Source organism: Phascolarctos cinereus, unplaced genomic scaffold, assembly GCF_003287225.1.
Source record: "Phascolarctos cinereus isolate Bilbo 61053 unplaced genomic scaffold, phaCin_HiC Scaffold_9;HRSCAF=440, whole genome shotgun sequence".
NCBI classification, from domain to species: domain Eukaryota; kingdom Metazoa; phylum Chordata; class Mammalia; order Diprotodontia; family Phascolarctidae; genus Phascolarctos; species Phascolarctos cinereus.
The window spans coordinates 170,641,419-170,659,596 of record NW_027556402.1 but is presented as its reverse complement, the minus strand read 5'-3'; the positions used below and the strand labels follow the sequence as shown (position 1 = coordinate 170,659,596).

The window sequence follows — 18,178 nt, the reverse complement described above, 5'->3', positions numbered from 1 at the left end:
CTTTGCAGCTTCGAAATGCTGTGATTTTGCGCGTTGGCTTTATAAGATAGGTGGGAATTGAGCTGGCCCCTGTTGAACTTTTGAAAAAGAAGCAGAAAGGAGAGAAGACTGTGGTAATGGGACCTAATGATGACTTAAGATTTATACAGCGTTTTAAGGTTTGCGGTTTTAAGGGAAAGGGAAAGAATAAAGATTTATGTAGCATCAACTATGTGTCCAGCACTATGCTAAGCACTTTTAACAGATATCTCATTTGATCCTCAACCCTGTGAGTTAGGTGCAATCGTTATTCCCATTTTATAGTTGAGGAAATTGAGGCAAAGAGATTGACTGCCCAGGGTCATACAGCTAGTAAGTGCATGAAGATGGATTTGAACTCTGGACTTTGGAAGTGGGGGTGCCTCTACCTACTAACCACTTAAGTGCCTCAGTTCGGATTCCTGATTGTTCAGTTCCCGCTGAACAGAGGTAGTAAAGAGGTAGTGCACAGTGTTCACTGATCTCATAGCAGTTTGGCTTATAGTAGTAGGCCCTTAATAAATACTTCTTGATTGAGTGATTGATGGGGAAATCGAGGATACTGGTCCATCTGGTGCAGAGGGTTCACATATGGCCATGGAAGTAGAAGTACGTAGGGATCCAGAGAAATCTGATGCTAGCAGTAGGTGTGTCTTTAAAGGAGTGGAATTTTCCCTTCATTTGCCTCCACTGACATTCTCCTCTCTTAATGAAGAGATTCATTCCAGAAATACACTTCATTATCAGCACCTTTGTTGTTAGAAATAGAGGTAAAAGGCAAAAGAGGCATAGAGATGTGCTCAATTTGCCACAGGAGACAGCATACCTCTACTTTCTCAGCTGCTGCCACCAACCCCTACTGAGTTTGAGACTTCCTCTTTTCCTGGCAGCCTCCAAATGCCCTGCATACTAAGACTGTCTGGCCTCTGCAGATTATAGAAATAAAAACCAAAGGAGCAAATAAAACAGACCCCACAGTGTACTCCATTATATAAGACATCCATTCTCAGAGCCTCATGCAAACTGCTGAATTTGGAGTTGTAGGACCTTAGTTCAAATTCAATTCTGCCACTTGCTGCAAGCCAGTGTGACCTCTTTGGGCTTCAGTTCACTTGCAAAATGACAAAGGTAACTAGATGACCTCTAGGATTGCTTCCAGCTCTAAATTTATGATCCTATGATACTTATCCCTTGCTTTATGTTGCCATTATTGGTTTCTTGCTTATTATGTGCTTTATGTAATTATCGTGTTGAATGTTCTAATTGTTTAATGGGCATAAATCTTATCTCCCTAATAGGATTGTAAATCTTGAGGCACAGAATAAATACTTGTTGATTTAACTTTTTTATGAATCTTAATTTTGTCAAACTTCCCCCCAAATTATAACCTTTTGGAGAACAGGAACTTAGCTTACTATTTCTTTCCAACTTCTCTGCTCCCTCTGGACAGTAGCATAACAATTTGCATATGCCAGGGACTCAACAAATATTTGACTGGGTGGGTTTCCAGCTGCGGAAATCTAACCTCCCAGTTGCCCTACAAAGAATTGTCACCTATCCACCACGTCCTCAAGAAGTCTGTCAATAAACATTTGTTGACTGATTGATTGTCGGCAAAGAAATCCTCCACTGTTCTCTGTAGTTGTAGATTTGCTTCTCCAGGAATGAATGCTTCTCATTGTCCTTCTGACTTGTCTGGCAGCTCACGGCTAAGAAATCCTCTAGATACTAACGTGGGTGCTTGGGTCAGATTTTCGGAAGCAAAAAAAGACACCTAGGTGTATTTAGAGTCCCCCTTTTTATATTTTCATACCTACTATGAGTGCACTTGGGAAAGAGAATGTGAGTGTACAGGGCTTTTAATTATTTCTAACTTTACATTCAGCACTCCTTTAATGCTAATGTGAGCAGTACTTGAAAAAATGTGCCAGTCATCTGCCCTGAAAGAAGATGATCCAGTTCTTAAAAACTCCACCTCCAGTCTCCCCTTTCCCACATCCCCAAACCTTCAAAACCTGCAAGAAAACCAAACCTCGGTGTTTGTGGACCACACCTGTGCCTTCGGGGGGGGGGCTAAAAGTGAACAGTCCCCTCCCTCCGCCCCCGCACTCCCCCCTCCCCCGGTCTACAGTCTGCCACTCAACAACAGAAACTCAAACTGGTGAAAGAAATGGGTAAAGTTTGATAAATGCACTCGAGAAACCCAAGCTAAATCCTTTCACTTCTGGTTGTAAAGTTTCCCTGACAATTTCAAATTTTCTTGTTTCTGTTTCTCCAACTGACTTTCACTAGCAGCCGCCTTTCCCTTAATCCAGTCCTTCAAAGCCCCAAAGTCGGCTGGGGTTAGTGGGGTGGGGGAGGTCTTCCTTCCTTCCTTTCCCTAACGTCCCCGCCCCACTTTTGTGCGTGGCTAAACCCCAGAGGGAAAGATCCCTTCAAAGAGCACCACTCTCCGCATCTCACCCCACCCCCTTCCTTCGGCCACGCCTCTGGGAGGAGGAAGGGGGAGGGTTGTACTGTGAGGCTGCCTCACCGAGCATGCGCCGGCAGGTCCGCGCCTGCGCCCTGGGCGGGGAGGGCGGCAGGAGGGGGTGGGGCGCGGCGTGAATTGGTGCCCGAGTGAGTGAGGGGAGGGAGCCGGGGGGAGGGGGGAGCAGGGAGCAGGTTTCCGAGGCGGCCAGCGCGAGCGTGGTACTACAAGCTCGAGGCCGGAGGGGGCGGGGGGATGCGCGGCGGCGGCGGCGGCGGCGGCGGCGGCAGCGGCGCCGGCGTTGGCGCTGTTGCCCGGTGGTTGGAGGCGCCAGAGCAGCGGCCCCAGGTTCCGACGCGGCGGCCGCGCCGAGTGTCGTGCGCGGCCTGAAGGCACTTCGCTCGCTCTCCCCCCCTCTCGCCTCCACCCCCTCTCCTTTAAAAAAAAATTACCGGAACCAATGAGCGGGGCCCGGACCCGAGCTCCCGAGGCCGCCGATGCCCGAGGGACCAGGATATCTGCGGGCGAGAGCCCGAGGCGGCGGGGGCGGCCCCAGGAGCCGCCGCCGCCGTGGCTGTGGCCAGCGGCCGCCTCCCAGCCGCCTCGCCTCCATCCCCTGTGCCCCGGGGCTCCGGCCCCGGGCTGGACCGCGCTGCTGGTGCTGGGCTTGCTGGCGGCCCGAGCGGCGGACGGATGCGAGCTGGTGCCCGGGAGCCTTCGCGGGAGAAGGACGTCGTTGGCTGGAGCCGCCGCCGCAGCCGCTGCTGCCTCCACAGGGGAGAGCCCGGCCGTGGTGACAGGTGAGGCGGGGGTGGGGGTGCGGGAGCGTCACGGGCGAGGGCGACGACCCGTCACCCCCGAGATCGGGGGTCTGCGCAGGGGCGGGGGCGGACCGGCAGAGCGGCGGATGGCCGGCGCTGCCCGCGGAGCAGGTAAAGGCATCGGGAGCCTTTGCAAATTCTCGGGAGTGCCCCCGCCTCGTATTCACAACTCTGCACTAAACCTCGACTTGGGGTGAGCCTCTCTTCCTGCTTCTGCGCCTCCCCAAAGTTCCCGGGTGAGCTCTTCCTCGCTGCAGTCAGCCAAGGCTGCGGGGGACTGGGGTGAATTGTCTTTTAGGGATAAGGTTGGAGAAAGTCAGCAGCAGCAGCAACAGCAGCATTGCGGTATTGAGGCTGCCCCCGGTGCTGCCTTTGCGAAGGCTTCCCTGGCAATGACTCGCACCCTTTCAAGTCCGTGCTAAGCAGAATATCCCTGGGGACACTGCTGAAGAGGCTTGGAATACGTAGTAACGGTTTAATATTTGCTCGGGGAAGCCTTTAGCTTTCTGTAGGGGAGCGTAATTATTTTGTGAGTGAGCAGCACCATTGAGAGAAAGATAGTGTTGAAGACAGACTCCAGGCAAGTACCAAGATATTTACCATCATTTATCATGTACAGGGCACTCAGTACTGGCTTGCATTTTGTGAGAACTGTGATTGTGGACCTAGTTGTAGCATTTCTTAACAGATGAGAAATGTTCTTAATTATTGAAAGATTTCTTGCCCTAATGTTTGCTAAGTAAGATTTCGCATTTTATTTAGGCCTTTGGTTGTCATTTGTATCTAATGGCTTGTACCATGAACATCATTGAGCTGATTTCTTTCGGTAACTAGTTGTAGAAATTAGTGTTTGTTTATCTAGGTTGTACATTTGAGTTTGGTGTTTATATGAGAAGCAACTTCTCTAGGATGATTAGTTTAAAAAAAAAGTAGTACGATAAAGTAAAATGGCACCAGTGTAGCAGGAACACCCATTATTTCTCTAGCTAAAGTGACGTTCCAACAGGAGTCCAGAAGTTACTAATAGGGATGCTCGGAGAACTGATTTTGGAAGCCAGTTGCTTCAGAGAGAAGCAGAGTCTGTAGTTTCACTGAAAGGATGGTTATTGTACAGGAGAACCTATTTGGCTAGAAAACTAAACTCGATCTTAGGTTTTACTAAGTAGGGAATGCAATGAATGAGAAGTTATATAATGTCTTTTAAAAAAAGGAACCTACTAAAAAATTGGACGATTTGAAAACTCCAGAATTCAGTGTTGGTGGTTTATTTACTTTCAGTGTTCCTCTGCATTGGTTGATTTTATGCTTGTTGACTCCTCTAGCTGGAAACTTGAAAAAACTGTTTTATAAGAAGCTTACTTGTTATTGAAGAAGCATGTATAGAAGAACTGTGACTGTAAGATGTGTTTATCGGTGGATGGAAGGAGAAACTAAGGTTTGAGGTGCAGATGTTAGTAAAAGTATAGTTGTAGAAAGGAACTTGAAGTGAAAAGTTCTGTTAAATAATTGGCTTATCTTTTATCGAAATATTTTTTGAATGACAGTTGAGCAAATGTTTTAGAAAGCTTGATACTGTTTGGTGTTGCACAGGTCATACAAAGATGCATATAGTCTGATGGAATCTGGTTCCTTTCCAGATACTTCTGGTATCCAAAGAAGGCGTGGTAGACATCTGTAGAACAAAAGATTGAGGATTTGCTCAAATAGGTCTGTACTTAATTGTTCACATTGACTTTTATGTTACATGCAGTGGCATGGTTCGAAGTTTGTAATTTGTTTCTAACTCTAACCCCCTTATTTAAATATTGGTGGTGTTAGCAAGTTAAAATTTCGCATTTACAGATTGAAAGAAACAGGAACACAGTACACAAATTATTTAGTTCATTTCCTCTTCAAATCTCATGCCTCTTATTTTTGTGATAGCCTTGGAATCTAGAACACAGGTACATGAACTGTTAGTTATCAGTTTGAAGTATTGGGCATGAGGTTGGACTAGATAATTTCAAAGATACCTTCCTTTATAAATCAGATTCTGTTTCTATTAATAGTTCGTTATTGTGTTACTTAATGGTTTTTATTTGTGAAATGTCATATTAAACCTAAACATCATTCCTATTGTATGTAACCTTCAAAATATTTCATAATTATGTTAAGATGTTATATGCCTATTAAAATACTCTTTTTTTCTAACTACATTGGAATCTCTTCATATACTTGAACCAAAACAACATTGCAGCAGGTTGAATACAGAAGCAGATATGAGAATCCGGCTCTTTTCTATTGAGCTAGACGTTAAAGAGAATTATGTAGAACAGTGCTATTCTTCTTACCAAATTTTTTTTTCTCTTTTGGAAAATATAGTTGTTTTTCTTTTTTTAAAATTTATTTATTTTCAGTTTTCAACTTCCACAGGATTTTGAGTTACAAATTTTCTCTCCATCTCTCCCCTCCCCTCACCCCATGACAGCAGACGTTCTGATTACCCCTTCCCTTCCCTTAGTCGGCCTTCCTTTCAAGCTCACTCTCCCCTTCCCTTTCTATTTCCTTGTAGGGTAAGATAGATTTCTATACCCCATTGCCTATATATATCTTATTTCCCAGTTGCATATAAAAACTTTTTTTTTTTTGACTAGGCAGTGGGGTTAAGTGACTTGCCGAGGGTCACACAGTTAATACATGTTATGTGTCTGAGGCTGAATTTGAACTCAGGTCCTCCTGATTCCAGGGCCGGTGCTCTATCCACTGAGCCACCTAGCTGTCCTTAAAAACAATTTTTAACATTCATTTTTAAAACTTTGAGTTCCAAATTTTCTCCCTTTCTCTCTCCCCACCCACCGTCGTTGAGAAGGCAAGCAATTTGATATAGGTTATACGTGTGTAGTTATGCAAAACACTTCCATAATAGTCATGTTGTGAAAGACTAACTATATTTCCCTCCATCCTATCCTGTTGCCTGTTTATTCTATTCTCTCCTTTGACCCTGTCCCTCCTCAAAAGTGCTTGCTTCTGATTACCCCGTCCCCCAATCTGCTTTTTCTTCTATTCCCTCCCTCCCCCGTCACCTTTCCCCCTACTTTCCTGTAGGGTAAGATAGATTTCCATACTCAATTTTGTGTGTATGTTATTCCCTCCATAAGCCAAACCCGACGAGAGTAAGGTTCATTCATTCCCTCTCACCTCTCCCTCTTCCCTTCTAGTGTAAAAGCTTTTTCTTGCCTCTTTTATGTGATATAATTTACCGCATCCTACTTCTCCTTTTCTTCTCCCAGTACATTCCTGTCTCACCCCTTAATTTTATTTTTTAGATTATCATCCCATCATATTCAACTCACCCTGTGTCTTCTGTCTATATATATTCTTTCCAACTACCCTAATAATGAGAAAGGTCTCATGAGTTACAAATATCATCTTTCCATGTAGGAATGTGAACAGTTCAACTTAAATATGTCCTTTATGATTTCTCTTTTCTGTTTACCTTTTCATGCTTCTCTTGAGTCTTGTATATGAAAGTCAGTTTTTCTATTTAGCTCTGGCTTTTCAAGTATGCTTTAAATTCCTCTGTGTAATTGAATGTCAATTTCCCCCCCTCCTTGATTACACTCAGTTTTGCTGGGTAGGTGATTTTTGGTTTTAATCCTACCTCCTTTGACCTCCAGAATTTTATATTCCAAGCCCTCAGAACCCATAATGTAGAGGTTGCTAAATCTTGTGCTAGATCTGTAGTTATTTTTCATAAAAATTATTTATATTAATATCTAATGGGTTTATTATTTTCAGTGAATTAACTGATATTTTAAAAATCAGTTTTAATTTTTAATACAATAAATATTGATAGGTACAACTGTTTGTATAAACAGAAGCTCTTTAGGGTACTCAAATTTTAAGGATATAAAGGAGGCCTCAGTGACTTTGAAGAGTGTAAAACACGTTCTGAGGACTATACTTTGAGAAACACTTCCTTGCTTTAGAGTGATCAAGGGTATAAATTTTATGTGTGTGTGTGTGTGTGTGTGTGTGTGTGTGTGTGTGTGTGTGTGTGTATGTGTGTGTGTGTGTGTGTGTGTGTGTGTGTGTGTGTTGTAAGGGTCAGGGAGTGGCTTAGTAAGAGGAGGTATATGGAAGGTAAGACTTATATTTATACTTTTTTTCTTTTTTAACTCTAATCCAAGTAATAAAAATTGGCCAATGTTGTGTATCTTTTATGAGTAGAACTTTTATAAGTAAAATTGAAAGTAGTTTAGCAGGCATCGCAGTCAGGGAGTTTGGTGGGCGTAAAACAAAATAGGGCTTTAGTTAGTTATCTCGTTCTGAGGTTTTCACATTATTTCATTTCATGATTTCAGTTCAAAGTTCATATGCTTTAAAAAAGTTTTTCTTACATTCTTGTATTCGCTTACCTTTTGACACTGCTTTCTAAATAGGAAATTTGAAAAAAATGGTTTAGATTTTATTTGGATTAAGGGTTTAGTTTGTAAATCAGATTTAAGAATGATTATTCTGGAACTGAAATACTCTGTCAGAGAAGGAATATTACACAAAAATGTATTAAAGGAACAGAACCTAGATTAAAATTGCTTTTCCAAGTCCATAGCAAGTATAATTTTAATACTATGCTGTCGAATGATTTTTAAACCTACAGACAGGCCTTTATTTATTTTAAGGGTTTGGAATTCAGAATGAATTTTCTTTAACAATGTTGTAAATATTAATTAGGTTCTCAAAACCATTCTGCAAAAGTTCATAATGTTGAAGTATATACTGTATTACTTGTAATATAGAACATAACCACCACACATAATGATGTTGGTATGGGAAGATATATTCCAAATATCAGTTTGGGATAATAGGAACCTATCTCCCAGCTTTTCATTCCTTACCTGCTGTTGTTCATAGAGTCATTTAGAGACTGTGTAGTCCAGTTTGTACAAACTGAGCCTTGAGGAGTTAATTGACTTGCCTTTGATCATATCAGCTAGATAGTGTCTTAGCCTGGTTCTAAACCTAGGTTTATTACTTGCTTCCTCTCAGTAGGATTGCGACTGTTTTAGTTTTTCCATTATTGGTGGTTCTTGGGGCTTTGTCATGGAGGATTGGTTATATCTCGGGGGTGAGGGATGTGAATGAGGTTCCCTAGGAGTCTTTGAGCTATGGGACAGTTAGGCCATCTGTAGGTTTATTTGCGGTAATCATTTCTAGTTTGGGACAAATTGCTCACTTCCTTTTCTTGTGCCTCAGGGGTTGCCTGATAGATTTCCACTGTAGCCACCTATTATATCTTTCTGAGTTTTTTTTCTTTAGCCTGCTTTATAACAGGACAGGGTCTTAGTCTTCTAGCAAATGGCCATTTTGAGCTTTTCTAAGGTTTTTTGTTTTTTGACTAGTAGTAGCAAAGGGGAAATGGAATGTAAAAGTTCTCATTTGTTTGCTATGTGTGTGTTTGAAGGGGAAAATCCCTTCACCTCTTTTTTTTTTTTTGGTTGGGCAGTGGGGGTTAAGTGACTTGCCCAGGGTCACACAGCTAGTGTTATGTGTTTGAGGCCGGATTTGAACTCAGGTCCTCCTGACTCCAAGGCTGGTGCTCTGTCCACTGCGCCACCTAGCTGCCCCCTATCCCTTCACCTTTTTAATTTTATCAAGTAATAATTATAGTAAGATTTGTGTAGTAATTTAAAGGTTTACAAAAGCCAGATAAAAAACAAGTGCTAGATGATCGTGGGATCATCGGTGAGCCTGAAGGTGTCTCAGAGGTCATTGAATCCAACCCCTCATTTTACTGATGAGGGAACTGAGGTTGAGTTAGGTTAAATGGCTGGTTTACTCAAAGGTCCAGAGGTCAGATTACCTGGATTCAACTTCTGGCTGTGCCATTTACTAACACTGTGCTCTTGGACAATTCCCCTTCCTGAGCTTTGTTTCTCATTTCTAAAGCTGGGACATAGAAAGTGAACCGGCAGTAAAAGAATGATCAGGCTGGAGCACATTTTGCCCTCCTCTCCTTGTTCTCTTTCCCTCTTCCCAGTCCTGTTACTTCTTGGCCTGCCTGAAGAGAATATCAGATTGAATATGTCATTGGGAGAGTGGGAGGTGGTTAAAGAGAACATCTGGTAATGAGAGGAGGGAAGGGAAATCCCAAGGTTGGCAGCTGTGGTAGTAAGGGGGTTTCCTTAGTCTACCAGTTCCTAGGTGGCCATTAAATTTGATCTGAATATGTTATAGACTCCATACTTCAGAATCATTAAATTATTTAGATCTTCTGTCTGAAGACTTGCTTAGATTCTCTCTAATTTTATGACATTTTATTGAGTTTTTTTTTTTTTTAGGATTTGTCATTGAAATGGCATTGTGTTTATTTCAATTCAGCAATAGGAAGTGCTTATTAAAGAGTAGAATGTTGAAAAGTAATAGAATCTGACTTCAAAGAGCTTATAATTTGCATGTGGCATGGTAATATAGAGTGTGGGTAAGGGGCACAGGAGAGAACTGTACAAAACGACATACCTAGCAAAAGAGGAAGGGAACACTTTGAGGGGGGAGAATGTCCCTGGAGAGGCTTCATAAGGAGGTGGTATCAGAGCTGAGTCTTGAAGGAAAAGAATGTTGTTGGAGATGACGTTCATAGATTTAAAACTGGAAGGGAATCCAGCCCTATCCTTTTGTAAATGAGGAGCTGAGATCTAGAGGATGGGAAATGAGTTCCAGGTATGGGGAATGGTCTGCCAGAATTTAATTTAGTGTACCAATGAATTAATTATTTACAGTAGACCAAATTTTAATAGTAATAATAGCACACATTTATATATAAGCTTGCTTTTATATAGCATACTGTTTTTTTCCCCCCATACCAACCTTGTGAGATAAATAGTGCAAGTATTTCCCTCATTTTCAGGTGAGAAAACTGAGGGTTAGGTAGCAGGTAGAAAATAGGTAACTGGGTGAGTCACTTAACCCCCTCAGTGCTCTAGGCAATGCTCTTAGACTGGAAGTTTCAGAGAAGGTGTTAGGTGGTTCATTTGATACCTACCCTATTCCTATCCCCTGTGCATATAGCAGGGTACCTGGTAGGAGTTTAATGAATTTTACTTGGTGGTAGGTATACTAGCATTGCTAAACTTGCCCATTAAAGTAGTTACATTGTTATTACTTTGTGCATTCACTGAATGTGGTTTACAGAAATGTTTTTAAATTAAGGAATATTCTGTAATTGTACAAATTTTAAGAGTATTTATGGTGTACAAATAGGTAATCTGTGTAGATTGATATACAAGAGGACTTTTTTATGTTATTGGGGGAATAGGACAATCTAGCCAAGAGAGCCCTTCCTGGCCTCTTCTTGTAACACTCCTCTTCCTGTACCTTTTCGGTGTTTTCTGTATTCTAATTCTAACTAATTAATCTAAATAATTAAGTAAAATAAATAACTAAATAATCTAACATTCTAACTAATATATTATCTTTTGGAGCCAGTTCTTCTAACTTCTCAACTCTCAGAGGAATTCTCATTATTCCTTTTTCATGCTTCATCTTTGCTAGGCTTTTTCTTAACCTTTTACCATTGGTAAACATCTGTTCTACCTCCTTTCTATATTATAGGTGAGGAAGCAAGTCCTTTGCCCTGAAATGCTTTTTGGTGTATTCCAGAATACCTTTATTTAGCACCTTGGAACTTTAATCTTAGGACTTATTCATGGGTAGTGGAAAAAAAAATAATTCTTTGGGATCTTTCCTCAGTACTGCCATGCTAGTACTGACTGAGCTGTCCCTTTTGTGAATTCCAAATTGCAAAGCAATAGGCTATTGGAGTAAAAAAAATTGTTTTTTGCTTCATTTTGAGAAGTGGTTAGACAAATACTCTGTAGTGTACCAAGAAACTGCTCTATGATTGAGTATACTTCAGAGTGAAGTTAAATGAACTTTTTTTCCTACAGAAAAGCAAAAAAAAAATGACCAGCTTAGGAAGCTCAAGATTATTTGCTTTCTGATCTCTGAAAAATCCTTTGAAGAATAATCTGATTCCACTTGAGGATCTCATAGATGGAAAATGTAAAAAGGGAAGAAGCAAAAGGATTTTCCCGCCTATGTTCTGTAGCTTACGGTATCACTGAGAATGGCAGGAATAAACGATCTCACTGTGTTTGTTGACTACACTAAAACATTTCTTTGGTAGAACAAAATAGAGTCTTTTAACACCCCCCCCCCCCATCAGACTGCTTGCGTATTTTGAGATATTATAAGATTGTGTGATAGACCTAAGAGCCCTGAGATAAGGATGATACTAGCACCTCTTCTGCCTCCATCATGGGCTGTCCTGAGGATTATGTATGGATGCAAAATGTGCTTGCCTACAAAGGCACCTAAGAAGTGCTGGTCTAAAGAACAAGCATTTTATCTAGAAGGCTGGTCGATGGAGAGAGAGAGAGAGTGAGCCGAAGGTCAAGAGAATGGGCTTGGACCCGGGTTGTGCCACAAATTGATATGACCATAGGCACAAACATGCTGCCAGATTTGTGTATTGTTCTTTAGAGCTTGTATTACTCTTGAGTTTTGTTTTGTTTCAAAAAGAGAAAAAGTTCCTAAGTTGGTCACTTGTTTCTCCTTTGCTCAAACCTTGTGTGATTTTCTGTTGCCTATAGGATATAATACACACTTCTTATTCTGGCTCTCTGCAGTTTGCCTACAATTCCCCATAACAGTCATTTTTCAGTACTGACCTTTGCAAACTATATTCCATCCAAACTGTTGGTTCATGAATTTTAACATCACTTTTCTCACTTCTGTGTCATTTCCCATTTCTAGAATGCCATCTCTCTTCATTTCCCATCTTTAATTTCAAAATTTCTTCCCTTTCTGTAAGATTCAGCTCAGGGGCAACACCTCCATGAAGCCTTCCTTAATTCCTTCTTTCTTTCCTTCCATTCTTGTCCCACCCCCTACCCCCATCTCTGCGTTAACATTCTTTATCAGTTAGTCCAAGAGGTTTTAGATGTGCTCTGTCCTTTGTCTCCTTCGCTGCTTACCATATATGCTTATCTATTCATATAGTGTCTTCCCAGTAGAAGGTAAGCTCTTTGAGGACAGCAACTGTTTTGTTTTTGTGTTTGTATCTTCTTAGTGCAATACCTTTCACAAAAGTGGCCCCTTAATAAATATTTTAAAAATTGAATTCAAGCACATTTATTACTGACCTAATTGGCAAAAGCATTGAAGTATTGGCACTCAGGAAGCCCAAGTAGAATACATTTTTGAACAGTGTTTTGGGTGTGCCTGTTTTGTATGTATGATGGTTAAACTGCAGTTAGTGTAAATGTGAACTAGACCATTTCAGTATTAGAGAGTAATGAATCGATAATGTTATTTTTTGAAATAATTTTTTATAACATTATTACTAAATTAGCACCATTACCTGCAGTTATTGGCACTTGAAATGTGTCAGTGATACTTCTTTATGTCTGATTAATAAGCAAACCCTCTTTATTTTGGAGGACATTTATGATCTTTAGAATTAATAGAGAAATTAGCCAGCCAGTGTTGAGCTTCACCAGAGGCTGTCAGCTGCTTATTTAAGTCTCATTATTTTGTTGACCAGGAGATTGCTTCTAAGTTTACCAGGTTTTGAGAAACAAGTAAGAGTTTTGAATAGAGTCTTTTAGTATAATTAAAAACTCCATATTCTCTTACTGTGGAAAAAATGAAAATATATTGCTTTCAGAGTGTTCAGAAAGCATTAATCTGTAATTCTGATTAAACAGCTACTTCTGAGACTGTAGTTTTGTCAGACCTTTAGAACATTTTATAAAATATTGTCATGCTCTTACTTTTTTTGTATTAGAAAATGATATCTTAAAATTTGAGCTCTTTGAGGTTTGTGAAGAAATGCAAATAAGCTTTTATTCTTCGAATTAAACACTGACATTAATTGTACTTGGGAAAAAGTTTTTTTCCCCCTCTATGAAATCCTTGAGAAAAAGGTAAGGAAAAGCAGGTTATCAATCCTTCAGATTTAGTCATTTAGAATATTGAAATATTCTGCATTAGAAATATGGCTCTTAAAATTTCATAAAATTCAGTACCTGTGAACAGAGAAGATTGATTTTGTTATGTTGTAATTTGTAAAGCTGTTAATAAAAGCAGCCACTATCCTTTCCTTTAAAAGATCTGACAAAACCAAAACAGTTCCCTAATCCCCCATTTTTTCCAGCCAAGGAATTACGTTGCAATAAAATGTAAATATAAGCTTTATAATTTTCCATCCCTTTATCATATGCCTTATTCAGTTATGTATTCTCTATAGAGCAGATGTTGTAATCTAATTTTGCAGAGTCTCTTGCTTATGGTGTATTAGGGGAGATAAAGGATGGATGCAACTAATGCAAGTTAGGATAAATATACACAACTAAACAAAAAGCTCTGAGAAATTTGAGGGGGAAGAGATTGCTTCTAGGTGAGTGCATCAAAGAAGGCTTCATGGAGGAACTATCAACTAGCATTGAGTTGGGCCTTGAAGCAACAGAAGGGATCACTTTTTATTTTGTAAGTTGTAAGTTATTGTGAAGTGGAATAGTTTTGAGTGCTCTCTGGATGTTTCCTGTGGAAGGAATGGTGTATCAGAATGTTCCTTAATATATCAATTGTGTTGAAACAAATTAGTTGTTTCAAAATAGGTGTTATAGCAGATCTAAACTATATGGGAATAAATAGAACAAAGCAGACTTTTGAATCCTTGTGTCCCAGAGTGTTAAACCAAGATTAAAAAAAAGTATATTCAATCACATTGTATTTACTAAAACTATTATTAAATAATGATTTTAATAATTTAAATAATAATGAAAGTAAAAGGGGTTTTATATCATAAAATATTTAATTTTAATTATTTAATTTTAATTATCCTTTTAAAGATTCATTTTTGGGGCAGCTAGGTGGCACAATGGATAGAGCACCAGCCCTGAAGTCAGGAGTACCTGAGTTCAAATCCGGCCTCAGACCAAACACTTGACATGTACTAGCTGTGTGACCCTGGGCAAGTCACTTAACTCCAATTGCCTTAAAAAAAAAGATTTATTTTTGTATTTAATAATGTATAGTATAGCAATACAGTAGTCTATTGGGTGTTTGTGCTCAAAATTTTTTTGCACTGATAAGGATGTGTGATCAAAAAAGGTTGGAGTCCACTGCTCTATAGCCAAGGGAAAGGGGGAGGGGAGTTGGTCTGGCTCTAGGCATGGGTTATTCAAGAAAACTGTCAGGGTTATTGTTATGGAGGTTGGGGTGTATTTAGAGTAGAGAGAGCCTGTTGAAAGGGAGCCTTATAGGATCACCAAGAGGTTAAGAAAACCTATAGAAAGATAGAAATGGTCTTTGGAGTAGGCACTGAATTGCCCCTGATGGCACTTGGGGCCTGTGATAGATGTCACTCTTTACCCCTTTGGAGTCATTCTTCTGTAGTCTCACTGTATATATATATTTGAGCCTTTAAGAACTTACAGGTCATCTTCAAAATGTAAAGAGGCATTGGTGCAAGATGTAAGTGGAGGATTGAATCCTAAATAATGTATGATATCATTGAAATAATTTATATTTTGAAGGTGATTTCTAGACTTGAGGCACAGTTTGTTGTTTCACTAGTGGCCATAGTGTTTTTCCCTAAGGCAAATTTAATGGCTTGATCTTTATTGACACTTTGTAGACTTGGCTTTACGAATCCCATATTTAGGGGCAACTAGGAGGCTCAGTGGATAGAGCTTCCCCCATGGAGTCAGGAGGACCTGAGTTCAAAACACGTGGCCAACAGACACTTGACTAGCTGTGTGACCCTGCTCAAGTCACTTAACCCTGATTGCCTCCCCCCCAATTCCATATTTATATGTAAATACACATATTTATAGAGACGATTGTTAAATCCATGGGAGCTGATGAAGTTACCCAGAGAGAAGAGAGTAGAGGGAAAAATGAAAAGGGTCTGGGATACAATAGTGGGGAGTAACCATTGTTAGGGGTTGTAATAGGGATGATGAGTCAGCAGAGGAGATTGAAAATCTCATCAAATAGATTGGAGGACAGACAGGACCGAGCAGTTCAGTGAAAACCAGGGAGGAGAAAGTGTTTAGGAGAGGATTGTCAACGATGTGAAATGCATTAGAACACATTAGATAGGTAGAGAAAGATGAGGACTGAGAAAAGGTCGTATCATTTGGCAAAAGAAAGGTCACTAGTGACTCTGGAGGCAGCAGTTTCATTTGAATGACAAAGTCAGAACTAGACTGCAAAAGGTTGATGGAATGAGAAGAAATGGAAGTGCTAGTGTAGACAGTTTTTTTTTTAAATGGAGTGTAACAGAGTGAAGGGAGATACAGAACAATAGCATGAGATGATAGGAATTAGTGAGTTTTTTTTTAAGGATGGGCAAACTTGGGCATTTTTGAAGGTAGAAAGGAAGAAGCCAGTATGTAGAGGTTGGGAGATTCAAGAAACAGAAGGGATTATTTAGGATATAGTCTGCTGGAGAAAATAGGAGTGGAGTGAAGGTTTATAATCTTAGAGTCAGTTCTTCAACTAGGCAAGTTGTCAGGTTCTGTCTTTTCTGCTCCCCAACCCCTTTTTTGTATCTGGCATCTCTTTTCTACTTCTGCAACCAGCCCTTCAGGTTATCAAGTCCCCTTGCTGAGTCTCTTGTAATGGCTTCCTAACTGGTTATTTACCTTCTTGTCTATTCTGATTCCAAGCTATCCTTTACTTTGCTTATTACCTGAGTAATTTTCCTGATGCACTATTATGATCATATCACTTTATGTAAACTCCTGTTCTGATAGTCAAGGCTCTCCACAAACTGGTTCCACCTCTACCTTTTCATTATTATCTGATATTACCCTCTTCATTTATTCCATGTTCTAGCCAAACTGGATTGTTCTCTGTCCCCAGACTACTTTCGTCCTGTCTTCAGTGGATTCTGACTTTAACCTTTCTTCCACAAATCTCTGTCTCTTATAATATTACAATAGATGCCCCCACTAAGTATGCATAGTCAAGCAGAACAAATAGCAATGTTATACATGTCCCAATATATGTGTCTCATTCTCAACCTGAGTCCATCACCCCTGTATCAGAAACATGCTTCTTTTTTTCTTCTGGAATCATAGTTGGTCATTACATTGGTCAAAGTTCTTAAGTCTTTCAAAGTTGTTTGCCTTTACAATATTGTTATTATATAAATTGTTTGGCTTCTGCTAATTTCATTCTGATTCAGCTCATAGGTTTCTCTGAAACTGTCTGAAACTGTTCTTTGGCTATTTCTTATGGCATAACAGCATTCCTTTACATTCATATACCATAATTTATTCAACTACTCTTCAACTGGTAGGCACCCCTCTAGTTTCCAGTTCTTCGTCCCTAAAATGAGAACTGCTCTAAATATTTTTATACTTAGCTCAACATGTCCTTTCACGTGCAGGTTTTCCTGATTTCTCTTCCCTCCAGATTTCTAGTGCCCTTCCTCCCTAAATATCTGTGTATTTATTTTGTTTTAATTCTCCTTGTAGCTATAGATGCTATATTTGCAAAGCGGCTGACACATAGTAGGTGCTATATAAATGTTAGCTATTAATTTTATTAGCTGTCTCTTCTTAAAAAATTATAGGTGCTTGAGAGCAGAGACTACTTCATTTTTCTCTGTGTCTCCAGAGACTAGCATAGTTCTTGGCTCATAGATGCTTTTTAAATGTTTATTGATTGATATTTGAGAAATTATTTAAATTTTGAATGATGTCACCAGACAAGCACTTAGCTTCAAATCTGAAGTTCTGAAGCTTCTTTGCTACTGAGAACTGGTCTTGATTCATCAGGAAGACTTCAAATTCTTTAGGCTTGCTCTTTTAGGTATACAAAATGGTTTTATAATCAAGTAATTCCTATTTGCATCTTCTTTTCATGAAAACATTCCTGAGTAATGACTGGGCAGGTTGTCATCTAAATGATAATTTCCTAAGTTATTGTTAAGAGCCAACCATGGTATATCTTAAGTTTTTACATAGACCTTAATCATATTATGTGTACTTATTTAAATAGGCATATTCGACTTAATAAAAAAGGAATGTAAACATATACGTTTATATTCATAATTTATAGATTCTACAGGAATATATGCTGTGGTTTGAGAATTATTGTACACATTCTAAGTATTATTTAGCAGAAGATGTAAAATACATTTTGAAGAGCTCTATTGTCTTTAGAGGGTGTGTGTGTGTGTGTGTCCCCTAACTCTGAGGTCAGTTCTCTATACACTATATCACGTTTCTCTAAAGCTCTAAAGTTTCCATTTCATAATTGTTAGAAGATAAGTATTTAGCAAAGAAAGCTTAGCTTCATAAATGAGTTAAATACAGTGAAAACAATTATTATACCTTGTGTTTTTGTCAGTGTAATTCGTTGTATCTTTGTTGAGCTAAAGTATTTAAAATACTTTAAATTTGAAATGTGCAGTGTTTTCACAGGTGAGTGTTTTTTTTTGTCCCTTTGTGTACTACAAGAACTCATTTTTGTTTTTCCTGGATTGGGGTTTCTTTACAGCACAGCTATTTCTTTGACCATCCCCTAAGAGATATTTGATCAAATATATCAAATAAGATCAGTATGGTGGTAACTAGGTATTGTAAAATGTTATTCTGTTCTTTGAATTTCTGGTGAGGAGAGATTACATGCAATTACTGAATGCTTAAAGAGGACAATTGATTCAGACTCTTCTGGATTTATATTCCCACTAACTTGTATTCATGGTAGAATAGAACCTGAATGTGGACTCTTAAAGCCAAGTGTACGAAATTTGCTATTCAAAATGCAAGTAAATGCACGTGGTGCAAAGGCAAAAATAAGTAACTGAAGT

General features: G+C 39.5%; 1 protein-coding gene across 2 annotated transcripts in view; it reads left to right on the top strand.

Moving 5' to 3' along the window:
* The first annotated feature begins 2,740 nt into the window (after nucleotides 1–2,740).
* Nucleotides 2,741–18,178, top strand: part of STIM2 (stromal interaction molecule 2) — a 178,821-nt gene continuing 163,383 nt past the window's right edge. For both annotated transcript variants that reach the window (XM_020992232.2, XM_020992223.2), the window contains exon 1: nucleotides 2,741–3,288. In XM_020992232.2, the coding sequence (XP_020847891.1) occupies nucleotides 2,949–3,288 (340 nt within the window). In that variant the 5' untranslated portion in view covers nucleotides 2,741–2,948. The remainder of the gene's footprint in view (nucleotides 3,289–18,178) is intronic.